Source organism: Nicotiana sylvestris, chromosome 7 (assembly GCF_000393655.2).
Source record: "Nicotiana sylvestris chromosome 7, ASM39365v2, whole genome shotgun sequence".
Classification (NCBI taxonomy): domain Eukaryota; kingdom Viridiplantae; phylum Streptophyta; class Magnoliopsida; order Solanales; family Solanaceae; genus Nicotiana; species Nicotiana sylvestris.
The window spans coordinates 24,539,874-24,551,370 of NC_091063.1; the positions used below are offsets into that span (position 1 = coordinate 24,539,874).

The following is an 11,497-nucleotide window of genomic DNA, read 5'->3' on the forward strand; positions in this document are numbered from 1 at the left end:
AGACTTTGTTTTGTTCAACCATCTGCAAGAGCAACAAGTTACTTCCTTTATTCGATTTATGTGACGCGATTTGATTGAACATAAAATTTAAAAATGAAAGAATTTTTTTAGATCAGTGGTCTAAAATAAGTCGTAGATATGTGTGTGACTGTAAATCATCTCATTAAGGAAAAAATAAAAAAAGTTTAAAATTAATTTCAAATATAGAAAGATATTATTGTTTTTGAAACGGACTAAAAAGGAAACTACATCATATAACTTTGGATGAAGGGAGTACATAATTAAACTTATATATGCTATTGAAATTTGAGCATTCCAAATGTAAGAACTAAAATTTACAACTTATTGGTAAAACTTGAAAAGATGAACTAACAACAATGCCAATGCCCCTGACTTGAGAATAGTTGTTGCTGGAATCCCATACTTCCCTTTAGCAAATAACCCTTTCAAGAATGGCCAAAATATGAAAAGTACCCACATAATGCATATAACCTCTCCTAATCCCCATTCAAAATCTCTCCCTTGTTTGAAATCTAAAATCCCAATGAACAAGGAACTAAGGTTCAATAAGAGAATTGCAGTGCCAGGAACAAATATTGGTGAATCATCAAATGTGAACCTTCCACTATTAGAATTATTTGTGTCATCTCCATCATTACCTTGGTCTTTTTTTGTAACTTCAAATGCAGTCTCAGAAATTCCAAGTAATTTTGTTGTAGCACTTAGAATCCCAAATAGCCATGCAGTCATAGCATTGACTCTCCACATTCTTTGATTGTTTAACCATGCTTTTATTGACTCATTTGCTCTAACATACTCTGATAAACCATATAGATTGTAGATGATAAATATTGATGCTGGTATAGTCATACTAGGTTCATTTGCCTGCACATGTAGCAAATGAAGCTGATAAAGAATAACTTTTGAGATAACAACAACAACATACCCGGTGTGATCTGGGGTTTGGGGAATATGGAATGTACACAGACTTTACTCTTAACTTGTGTGAGATAGAGAGGTTGTTTCCGATAGACCCTCATCTCAAGATTTTAAAATAATAAATATATAATTGCATGTAAATCCATAAGTTGCGACAAACTCCATGTCTAGAACATTGTCATGATGACATTTTTAAAGTTTGAAATATATGGATTTTAAAAATCAGGACAGTATCCTTGATTTTTCACTCATTTAAGTTCGAAATTCATGATACTGTCATGATATTTTCGCATTAAAATTAGTTATTTTTCAACGATTTGCAAATAATGGCTATTTTATAAAAGCTGGTCAAAAAATGGCTAGCCCGTAAAATTTTCAAAGATATGTGTAATAAGAGGCCCAATATTCTCACCTTGGGTAAAAAGTTGGAATTGGTGATCAGGCAATAGGCAGGCAGAATAGCATAGCAAACTTCAAAAATGGATCTCAAGGCCCATAGTTGGATATACAAGTAAGCCATGCATTGTCTCAATTGAAGCTTTCCAAAAAGAGTTCCGATAATTGGGCTTTTACTGAAGAAAATAATTTCAAAAAGCCCAGTAGCCCATCTCTTCTGTTGGATCATTATGGCCGGCCCACCTGAAGGTGCACATCCAAGAAAAGCAGGCGGGTCGGGTGTACAGTAAGCGGATCTCCAGCCTCTCCCGTGGATAGAAAGCCCAGTGTGGATATCCTCTGTTGCAGATCCATATAGCCAGCCCAACTGAGACATTTAGACCCAGATGAGAAATTCTACAGTAAAATAATGGAGAAATTACGCGGATAATTGAGCAGTATGATAATTATATGATAATTAGGCTCTAAATTATAGTGCTTTATAAAAATTCTCTAAAGTAATCAAGTTGATGCTACACAAAGTAAACTTTTTTTATATTATCAATATAATTTGACATGCGATAGCAAGTTGTTTATCTTATTATACAAGTATGTGTAGGTTCTATGCACCAACGATGTAAGTAATTTACTCAATTAGGTCATTTAAAAAGTAAATTGTAGGCAACTCTATTCAGTAGTATTGATATTTGACTTGAATAATACAATATATTAAGCTACATTGATGGTGTAAAAATCCATTGAATTGTTAATGTATATAATTATATTTGTCAAATTATTAATTTTACTTATTATAATCAGTTAAAACGAATAATTTCTACTTACCTTTTGACCCCAGGCAGTACCAAATTCATATCCACAGCTTCCAATTTGTTGTGCTTCCTCAATGGTACTCGAGAGAGAATCAGAATTAAGTTGCTCAATAATATTTGATCCTGCTGATAGAGTTTGAGCAACCGATGCTAATAACTTCTGTGATTTTCCATAAGTTTTCTGCAGATACTCATCCCTCAATTCTCCTAATTATCATGAAATAAGATTTATATTAAGCAGTAGATCTGTTTAATGTTATAGCGTTATGTCCTTGCAACTGTAAAATAAACTCCTTGAAAAAAAATTCTACTAGTAAAACATTGTTTAGATGTCATATAAACGAAAGGCGTGCCAAAAAATAAAAGGACAACGACTTAATTAATTAGTTTGCATACCAGTATTTATTTTATCATTTGGTGACAAGCCATATATAATTTTTCGTCTGTGGAAACATCCTGTTCCTTGATAAAATGGCCCTTGAATTCCAGCAATTCCTCTTCCAAAATACTACCAAGCAGAAGACAAATGTAAATTAAAAAAAAATGAATAAAAAAACATATAATTAATGACCCATGAAAGTTCAGTCTTAGAATGTAGTATTAAAGAATATATATTAAAAAAATGAATGAAGAAAACATATAATGGCCCATGAAAGTTGAGTCTTAGAATGTATTGATAAATGATTCATGTTTTTTTTATGAAACTTGAGTCTCACAATAAATAAATAAATAAAAAGCAGCTCGGCGCACGAAACATTTCACGTTTATACAAGATTCGCGAAAAGGCTGAAACCTAAGGAAATATGATGTGATGTAAGAAGCTTACTCTAATACAAGTATTACTAGCTGATTCCATGACTCGAACCCGTGATCTGTAGACACGAAGATAACTTATATTTGCTCCAAGGCTTCTCTTTACGTTTTTAATGAAAGTTGAGTCTTAGAATGTATTATTAAATGATTCATTTTTTTTCCCATTTGAATACATATGCTATAAAAATGAGAATTATTTACCTCGTGTAAGAGTTTGAATTGATTACCATAAGGATCATCTTTCAATCCATCGTAGAAGTATTGTGGAAATTGAACAAAACCACAATCTTTTTCATCCTTAGCACCAAGAAAATAACACATAGCATGTTGAACAACTTGTGGGTTATTTGCAAACATATCACAATCCACATTCAGCATAAATGGAGCATTTGTCATCAATCCAGAGACTCTAGTCTGTTTGTCACCAATACAAACACGTCAAATACACAAAATAAATCAACCGAAAAAAGTAAAAATTAATTAATAGAATAACCGAATAATTGATATGATATAAACCAGAACATTCATGGCGCCAGCTTTGAAGTGATGGGGATGCTTTGGACGCTTCTCTCTTGAGATGTAGACAAGGTGAGGCAAGCCATCAGCAATACCCTCCTTGTTTTCCAATATTACCTTAATTTCATACATAACAACTTGAAATTACTATACAATGAATATTAATACAATATAATATAACAAGTTATTTACTTTATTTTTTGCCTCATTAAATTGTGTTTGTCTTAAACAATATACATATTGTAAGCGTTTAAATTTTGTTCCTGTCAACTATATAGATTCAAAATCAAGCTCGAAAAATCTTGAATTTATTCTTTGAAAAGAAAAATCAGGAATCATAGAGATCATGTACATTCATATTAATTAGAAACAAAATACTATATTACAATATTTTTCAATTTCAATTATTTTCTTGATACAAATTTTATTGTCTACATATATTATTGCAAGTATCTTAATCTGATGGTATAAAAATATTACTCTTTATTAGTGCAGAGAACTTATACATCCTCATATTATAATTGTTCATGTCATTCGGACTAGATTTTTTTGAGGTATAATCAATAACAACTGCTTATACGTTCCAATCCTAGACAACTAAGGATTAACTCACTGGTCTTATTCGCTATTTAAATTCATTTCAAGTCAATAATTTAAAAAAATAAAAGAAAATGAAAAAGTACAAAAAGTTCTCTATATTCATACTAGCATAAATATTTATAGTGGCTAAAAGACTCTTAATAAATATTGAACCTAAACTAAACATATTAACATAACCAAAATAAATTCTCATAAATTGATATCGTTTATATAAATCTTTATATTAGAGGTCTAGTTTTAATTTGAGAATAAGGAATACGGAAAAAAGGAATTTTTTCCGAACGGGGAAACAAAAGGAAAATGTCATGAAGACGAATAGGGAGATACGCATTTCATCGTGAGGATGCGTATGCAAAATTGCAAATTGAGTTGTTCTAATCGAAGTTGACCGAAAATGACAAAGCACAGGGAGATAGAGTACTTCAGCTAAATATGATAGAAATACATATAAAATTAAGTAATGATTGTGATAGATAAATAAGATCCTTTCATCTTTTATTAGAAATTTCGGGTTTGAGCCTTGTAAATAGAAAAAAATTGAAAGTGAAACACTTCTCCTCTAATGAGTCTTATGCGACACAAAATCAGATTAGTTGTTGCCCTAATGCGAATACCGAATATCAAGTGGAAACAAAAGAATAAACGTAAAGCTTAATAGAAAAAAAATTCTGCGAGTATATTGAATTATTGCAATATTTTCTTTGTCTTCTTGTGATATTTTTGAATTAGAAAGAGGAAATGAAAACGTTCCCAAAGAAAGAAAAGAACAAGAAACATAAATAAATAAATGAAAAACCTTTATAATGGTCGGATGGTTTTTGCGTTCAATTTTTGAGAAAACACCAAAATCTCCTGCAAAATCACATGCCTCTGAATCTTGTGTACTTGCATCTTCTATCTTTTCACACAGCTGTTTATATTCATCCTGCCATTTCCAGACAAAAAGTATTTACTACTTATAACACAATTATTACACCAGTACTAGCAATTCTTCTTTTATATTTGCAGCAACGTACTACTTTTAGCACAATTATTGCACCAAGTATTGGCAATTCTTCTTTTATATTTGCAGCAACGTACTTACTTTTAGCACAATTATTGCACCAAGTATTGGCAATTCTTCTTTTATATATATATATATATTTGCAGAGGTCCAGTTCATTATTGGCTACTATATCTATATGTATCTAGACAATTAATTTTAGGAAGTACCTTCTATAGGTAAATATCAATGCATCTTTAATTGACGAGCAAAAATTGGAAATTATAAAACTATTTCCAAAATACATCCCAATAATTTATTTAAGTGTCAAAAGTTACTCCATTAATTTATATGAACCTATGATTAATCACGAAGTCTACGAAATAAATAACGATTTTTGGTAAATTGTGTTCTTAAATATGTCTTAACATTTGTGTGACTTTAAGAATTTACTACTTACAATTCTAACATATCATAACATATATATGACTGAAAACGCTACTCATTAGATAAAATGGAAAGTTTAATTAGTTTAATTATTTTTAAATTTAAAAAGGGTTGATTCTTTTTTAAATGGACGATAAAAACAATATCACTTAAATCGAAATGGAGGGAGTAATAAAATAATTTAGAGAAGAGTTAGACAATTTGTATTATTATAAACCTTAGACTTCCTGCAACTTCCAAACCAGAAAAACACACTACAAGATGTATTAAAAAATATAAAATTGGAAAAAATTAAAAGATGCAAATATTAAAGTATTAAGTCATAGTTGAAAAACGAAAACGTATTAAGTCAAAATATAAATCTTTTTTATAACCAAAAGTTCCTTGAAAAGAAATACTCCTAGAAATTAAAGTTGGGTTAAAAAATAGTATAAAATAAATACTCTAATTAATTAACATACCTTCATCCTTTTCCAATCTTCCAGGAACCCTTGTGAACTATCTTGGGGTGGCGATAAGTTGGCATTAAAATAACGAAAAGGGGCTCTAAGTGCAATATTATACTTCTTACAAAAAGGAACCCAAAGCTTAGCAAATTTAGCTGCTTCAACAAGTGAATAATAGGTAATAGGAGATGCACCATCATCAGAGATATAACAAGCTAGCTTATTAGCTGGATAATCCACTGCTAATAATGATAACATTGTGTTTACTGTTATAAGAGGCGGCTCTAGGACGGGATCTGCAGTTGTAATGAACATGTCCACTGCAGGAAACTCTGACGTCCTGCACATTTATATTGTCGATGTATATAAGTTAAATTCCAAAAAAATAAATTTAAAACCCATCGTAAAGATAGATAGCGGTATATATTACCATTTCAAAAGGCGAAGAGGATATGTTTTTGGTTCGACTTGATTCCATTTGGTGCTGACTATGAGAATCCAAAGGAAAGTGAACCATGATTCACATATAAGAGCTAAGAAGAATGACAAATTTAAACCATGGTTTTTAAGAGAGAGGAGTCTATAGGCTAAGAGTGAGAACAATAGGAAAAGAATGAAGAGTTCTATTCCTCTTGAAATAACGTTTTTTCGATACTTAATTTCGTAGAGAGGAAGAGGAGGTGTTTTGGGCGCCATTGGTGAGAAATAGTATACAAACACTACTTATTGGAAATGGGTTTTTCCTTTATGCTTGTCACCCTACATATTTATAAGTGAAAATAGTACGGCCTAGCCAGTTTTTGAATTGGTAATCGAAAAATAGTAAGCATTTACAAAGTCATTAAAATATAACCACTTCTGCTAAAACACGAATAGTTCCAGCACAATATGTTAGATTATGGAGCTCCTGCATATAAACTTTCAGCATATTATGTTAGAACTCCAGCACGGGCAATTCCAACATAATATATATGCTAGATTATGGATCTCCTCCATTTAAACTTCCTCGCATATTATGTTGGAACTCCAACACATTAAGAAATTCCAGCATATTATACTGAATATCATATGTAAAAAAATTCAAACTCCAGCATATTATGCTGAAAATTTGGATTTTCAAGGATGCTTTTGTTCAGATTATATCTTTACATGAAAAAGTTGCTAGATTTTAATTGTTTTTGAAATTGTGGCTATTACCGATTGTAAATCTAGCTATTTCAGATTTCCCCCCTATTTATAGTATTGTTATATATAACTTCTCATGAAGCTTCGAAACTAATGATCTTTTTCTCGGTTGGTGCAAAATTTAACGATAAAATGGATAGATCTCTCTGTAACCAGATGTATCGAGTTCGTGCTGATATTGAAATAATAATATCCTAATAGGAAGTGATTCCTCTTTAATGGGCCCTCTTAAGTGAGTGGGTTTTACATAGCAAATGATTATAAGAAAAGAGAAAAAAATTCATAACCACTATAGTTTAGAGCCTAATAACTATAATTTGCCTAACTATTATTTGTAGCTACTGTTCAATTATTGCTAACTAGTATCACTTGTATTCAAAACGCGCAACGAATACAGCCTATGACAATCGTATTCAATCGCGCAACGAATACAACTTGTATGAGATTCTAACTCAAGACCTTTACTAGCTAAGCAGGAGCGCTAACCAACTAAGCTATGAGAGCAACAATATGAGAGCTTGTGGTCCTCTTATTTCAGTTAAAAATAATTAATCTCTTATTTTATAGATTTGTTGTAAAATTCAAATATAACTACGAACAATAAATTTACTGAAAGTATAGTTATAAATGATAAAAATAGTGTAAATATTTAAAGTGCAGCGTAGTTTTTCCAAAAAAAAAAAAAAACTAGTGATTTTTACCAAGTAAAAATAGCCACTTGCAGAGATTGCGGTAACCATTTGTTTTTAGGGGTCATTTGGTAGGAGATATTAGAAAAAATAATCAAGCATTAGTTCTATGCATTACTAATACCTTGTTTGGTACATTTTTTTTAACTTGTGCAAGTATTAGTTATACATCATACTTGGCATTATCCTATGTATAAGTAATGCATAGAAAACCATGACATTAGTAATACCAAGGCTTTAATGCATGTATTAGCATGGTTAAAGACAAAATTGTCCTTAAAGTCCCTTAAAGCTAGAGAATATGGAGGGCATTTTTGTAAGCAACTACTACAACAACAATAACCTAGTATAATCCCACTAGTGGGGTCTGGGGAGGGTAGTGTGTACGCAGACCTTACCCCTACCCTAGGGTAGAGAGGTTGTTTCAAATAGACCCTCGACATCCTTCCCTCCAAGAACTCCTCATCTTGCTCTTGGGGTGACTCGAACTCACAACCTCTTTGTCAGAAGTGGAAGGTGCATTTTTGTAAGCAACTATTTTTCTTAAAAATTATGCAATGCATTATAATTTTAATACACCACACCAAACAATAGATAAGAAATAATATTTACATAACTAATGCTTGTATTACTAATTCATGCATTACAAATCCATACATTACTAATACACCCTTTTCTGCATTATTCTTATACACCCTACCAAACGACCCCTTAGTGATACGTGATAATTCAAGGTCCATTTCGATGACAGTTTTCTCTTGTTTCCAACAAGATATTTGGATAAATAAGAAATTCACTATTTTGCCACTGAAACATTTCAGCACTCTAGGGTAGTTTGATTTGAATATAAATTATACTAGGATTAGTTTCCTAGATATTATTATTTTTTATTGATAAATTCTGAGATTGTTAAATTTATTGTTTTACCCCGAAATATATTTATCCTGGAATTACTATTTCATAATTTTAGAGGTGTAAGTTATCTCGGTATTATTTTTAATTCTGAAATAACCTATTCTAAGATTAATAACCAAACAAGGAATGATGCGGTGCTAAATTTTTATCCTAAGATTATTTTTGCTTATCTATCGTATACCAATATAATTGCAGTATTGATTTAAAAAGTGTTAATTTTGCAAGTATATCGTAATCTTCGATAGAAGATTCATTTTAGACAACGCTCAAGTCTTACATGTGTACACCACATTACGGACAACCATCATTAATGTATACACTACTAAGGAAATTTCATGCATCCATAACGTGAACACCTAATTTTTGCACTATTTAACACCTCCTAAAGTTATTAGTATTTTATTATTTTAATTATTTTTCTCAATTTTTGTAATGTTAATTACATATTTTCTATCATAAAATACTAAAAAAAATAGTCCTTTCATCATTTGTGCATTTTAAGAATTAACTAGCTGTTCAGTTGGTGAATTAATCTAGTTAATTGATCATTAGAATAGGTTATTTAATTAATTTATTTGTGTAAAATTAGTTTAATAAGTAGGATTAAGAAAGAAATTTGGCCAAATTTGAAAGAAAAAGTGTCCAAGAGTGCAAGATAAAGGGCTGCCATTGAAAGGGTCTGAAACTACATAGTTTTGCCTTAAAACTACGTCGTTTCACTAAATGAAACAAGATCAAATCATTCTCATCCATTCCATCTTGATCCAATGGATCTCATTTACTCTTGGCTTAGGTATTTAAAGCCTCAAAAATCTGAAAATTGTCCTCATCTTCACCCATAATTCTTTTTTCCTTCTTCTCTCTTCTCTCTCTCTTCACTCTCTCTACGCCGCCCCAGCTCCGCCCACCGCCGCCGGCGGACCACCTCCAAATTTACACCATGTAATCTCCACAACTTCCTCCTTCCATATCTCCAAACCAAATCCTTCAAAAATCCCTCAAACTCCGTGAATCTTAGATCTAGGAAACTTTTCCGTCACTTTTTTGCCCAAATTCTTGAAGCTCCAACCACTACCACCCCACAATACTTAATCAATGGATAGAGCTCCTCAAGACCTAGCTATTGATGCCAATTTCACCATGAAAATCAGGCGATCAAAATCCGGCCAAATTCCGGCGACCTCCCCGAACACCCTCTTTTGGCATACCACCATTTTTTCGGCCACTTGAATTATAAAATGGTAAAAATTCTATTATTTTTCGTGGCTGATTTTTTATTTTGTTTTTATTTTTTCAGATCTTATTTTTGTCTATTATTAATTATTTTAGCATTAGTTTTTGAAGTTTGAAATGTCAAATTTTCTGTTTTTGCACTTGTTGAAGTAGTAAAATAGTTTTGTGTTGATAAAAGTGAGGTAGTGAAAAATACTTAAGAGTATATGGTACTTGTTTGATTGTTTATTTACTACTTCAAGACTCTTTGAGTACAACACTCAAAAGTCAAATTGTTTGGTAAGAAAATGTAGACCTTTGGACAGTGTTTGAATAAAAGTCTGTCTTTGAATAGTGGAGAGCAGATTTTGTTTGAAATACTTGACAAGATTTGAACCAGAAAGTCTGGCATTTTGAATTTAAGAGCAGATTTTGTAGAAAAATCTGTCAAAAAGATTGATTTTTAATTTTTTTGAAATAGCTGATTGTTTTGATATAGAAGGAGGACACTCCATCTTACTGAGGGAGCGCTAGACACACAAAAAAGAGAAAAACTCAGTAGCTATAATATCCCTTAGCAGCTTTTGTGAGTTGATTCTTAAGTGAAAAACTTGTTTAAGGAAAATAGAGTAGTCTTGAAAGATTTTTCTGGAGTTACATAATTGTACTGTTTTGCTGGGGTATTTCTAGTTTATTTTCTTGGGTTTGAATCTGCCGGTTGTCGCTGTCTTTTGCTGTTGTTGCTGCCCATTTAATTGTTTTGCTGTTGATTTTGGAAAGAGCTGACTCTGTTGTATTTGTTCTTCTTTCTGCTGTCCAGGTAATTTTTGGACCATGTAAACTCATAAAATCGAGTTGGAATGAAAGATAATGACGTTGGGAAATATTAGTAGATTTATCCTTCTATTGTAATTCATTTTTATATGCTCTTGAATGTTTGATAATGTTATAACAATATGTTAGTTAATTAAATTGTGTTAAGCATCTTTAATTATTTTTATTTTTGCAAAGCATTAGATATAATTCCACTGGCATTTGGTTATCTAAAAGGAGCATATATATTAAAATTTGAACCCTTGTAGCCATGTTTGTCCCTTTGTTGTCACCAAGCTAAGTTATTATTATTATTATCATTATTGTTGTTGTTGTTGTTGTTGTTGTTGTTGTTGTTGTTGTTATTATTATTATATTTTAGAGTCCCAATAATCTTTTTTTTATCTCTTAAAAAATACTTATTTAGTAAGGTAGTTAAGTTGTAGATTAGAAAGACAACCTGTAAACTTATTTTTGTAAATAGTTGGCTACGGATTGTAAATAGCAAGATATGGCCAAATCTGTAACATAGCTTTAAAAGGCCATATCTGCAGATTTAAAGTCCAAAAGCATATGGGCTTTTGGATTTTGTCTTGGACATGAGCCCATTTGACTCCATCAACCCAATAGTGGGCTGCCTCATTCAATGTCAAGACAAGCCCACATCTTACTAGTTTTAAGCAATGTCAATTGATAATTTTCTCTCATTACTCTCACCTTTTAAATTAGTACTCA

The 11,497-nt window shown here is 31.3% G+C and overlaps 1 protein-coding gene and 1 long non-coding RNA gene across 2 annotated transcripts; one reads left to right on the forward strand and one right to left on the reverse strand.

Moving 5' to 3' along the window:
* Nucleotides 1-234: 234 nt before the first annotated feature.
* Nucleotides 235-6,679, reverse strand: LOC104230106 (cellulose synthase-like protein H1). Its single transcript, XM_009782845.2, has 9 exons — nt 6,379-6,679; nt 5,964-6,288; nt 4,870-4,998; nt 3,474-3,590; nt 3,159-3,371; nt 2,541-2,652; nt 2,158-2,351; nt 1,352-1,702; nt 235-885 (listed from the first exon to the last, which is right to left on the reverse strand). Exons 1-9 carry the CDS (start codon nt 6,642-6,644, stop codon nt 343-345), a joined length of 2,250 nt encoding a protein of 749 aa, XP_009781147.1. The 5' UTR covers nt 6,645-6,679; the 3' UTR covers nt 235-342.
* Nucleotides 6,680-9,561: 2,882 nt separating this feature from the next.
* LOC138872652 (uncharacterized) lies at nt 9,562-11,034 on the forward strand. Its single transcript, XR_011401127.1, has 2 exons — nt 9,562-9,978; nt 10,770-11,034. It is a non-coding gene; the product is annotated as an uncharacterized lncRNA (long non-coding RNA).
* The last annotated feature ends 463 nt before the right edge of the window (nt 11,035-11,497 follow it).

Bases quoted from the DNA above. Each gene is read 5' to 3' on its own strand.
- LOC104230106 (XM_009782845.2), bottom strand. From the start codon at position 6,644: ATGGCGCCCAAAACACCTCCTCTTCCTCTCTACGAAATTAAGTATCGA. The intron at 4,999-5,963 runs GTATGTTAATTA...TGGAAATGGCAG, and splicing joins AAGATTGGAAAAGGATGAAG to GATGAATATAAACAGCTGTG. The intron at 3,372-3,473 runs GTTTATATCATA...GGTGACAAACAG, and splicing joins CTGGCGCCATGAATGTTCTG to ACTAGAGTCTCTGGATTGAT.